Genomic DNA, 1,768 nt, shown 5'->3' with positions numbered 1-1,768 from the left:
TCTTATTTTAGTTGAGCAAGAAAAAAAGAAAAATAAAATTTAAATATTTTAATCAATTGTTTGACTTATGTATCTTTCATTGAGATTCCACCGCACCACAAGATTCTATTTAAGTGCTCAAACAATCATTTGTTGAGCTTGCGTATTATATGTTTAATTCATTATTTATTCTTATTGGATCTCAATGGATCATCTTTTTTTCATATTCTTATTGATCATCATTTGTCTACTTGTCTAGAAAACCTTGATAACCTTCTTTATTATTGATCTCATTGACCCTCATGATTACTTCATTCACACGAATTCTCTTTTTGCATCAAAATAACACATATTACTTGTTATTAAGATATCTTTCCTCAGTAAATCATTATCATTTCTTGTACTCAATTTTATACTAATAAAAAAACATTTATTAATTTTTTTTCCTATACTTACTGAGGGTCATTACAAGAAAAGTGAGCTTTGACGATGCATCTTTTAGAGATAACATGTTTCCGCCACAATTTATAGCGATGACATGTTATATACTATTTCTGATGATAGATGCACTTTTAGCGACGACAATAGTCGTTGCCTCGTTTCTTGTAGTGTGCCATGTTTTTACGTTCGTCCAGGGCCTATAAAATGTCAGGAACGGGTCTGCTTGAATTTTAAGTAATATGCATCAATAAGCAACACTTCATATATAAAGAGATCATTTTTAAAAGTTTTTATCAAATACTTTATTATATAGTATAGATTGTTTCCATTTATTTAAAAATCGAAAGTTAAGTGGAAAATTTAACTTGGAAAGCATAATTATGTTATCGTTATCTTCGGTAAATCCTTTCCTTTCCTTCCTATTTTTCCCTCTATAAAAGGAACCGGTTGTTAATCACATGACAAAATCTGTTAAAAGCTACGAACCAATGTTGATGGCGGTGGCAGCCACTTCCTTAACAGCTCCGTCTCCACCTCCGACCACCGTTCAACAGTCACCATGGAACTCACCGCTTCCGTACCTCTTTGGCAGCCTGGCGGCCACGTTGGGTCTCATTGCTTTTGCTCTCTTGATCCTCGCTTGCTCTTTTTGGAAGCGTCCCGGTGACACCGACAGAGATATCGAGTCCGGAGATGCCAAACCGGAAAATAAAGAGCCACCCGTTTTTGAAGAGAAGTGTCTGGTAATCATGGCCGGAGAAGCGAAACCGACGTTCTTGGCAACACCCGTTTCCAGCAGTCGTCGGAGCAATTCAACGGAGCAGTCGGAGAAACAGGTACAACTAAGCAACATCGGGAATCATGAGTCCTCAGATCAGGTTTGATGGTGGTGATGTGGGTTGCATGGAAGATCCAGTAGGGACTGCTGTAGCTGATCCTAGGGAACTCTCTCCCGATCGATGCTTTTTCTTTTTCTTTAATTGCCGTAAATGTAGATAAATTTTTGGGAGGAACTATATTTTTTTTTTTAAATTTAATTTGTTGTTTTACCTATAATCTCTACTCTATTATAAAACATTTGACAAAAACTCTTAAAACCCATTTTTTATGCATGAAGTACTGTATATTGATGCATATTAGTTAAAATTCAAAATTACAAGTAAATTATGCATAAGTACAACTTATTAAAACTTCATGTTTGAATTTGTGTAACTAACTGCGGATAAATATAATCAAATAGAGGAAATAATTGATTTTTTTTAGTCTTTGAATTATCGACTTTTATTTATTTAATTATTTCAATAAAATAAATAAATACTTATAAAATCGATTTTCAATTCGATTGATA

The 1,768-nt window shown here is 33.8% G+C and overlaps 1 protein-coding gene across 1 annotated transcript; it reads left to right on the top strand.

Moving 5' to 3' along the window:
* The first annotated feature begins 914 nt into the window (after positions 1–914).
* Positions 915–1,399, top strand: LOC112501229 (protein GLUTAMINE DUMPER 3-like). Its single transcript, XM_025104937.1, has one exon. It carries the CDS (start codon positions 915–917, stop codon positions 1,302–1,304), a length of 390 nt encoding a protein of 129 aa, XP_024960705.1. The 3' UTR covers positions 1,305–1,399.
* Positions 1,400–1,768: the final 369 nt, after the last annotated feature.

Source organism: Cynara cardunculus, assembly GCF_001531365.2.
Source record: "Cynara cardunculus var. scolymus isolate 2C chromosome LG 17, CcrdV1, whole genome shotgun sequence".
Classification (NCBI taxonomy): Eukaryota; Viridiplantae; Streptophyta; class Magnoliopsida; order Asterales; family Asteraceae; genus Cynara; species Cynara cardunculus.
The sequence above is the reverse complement of the archived record's forward strand: the minus strand, read 5'-3'. Positions and strand labels throughout refer to the sequence as shown.

What these genes read in the sequence shown, in the direction of transcription:
- LOC112501229 (XM_025104937.1), top strand. Translation starts at nt 915, where the DNA reads ATGGCGGTGGCAGCCACTTCCTTAACAGCTCCGTCTCCACCTCCGACC.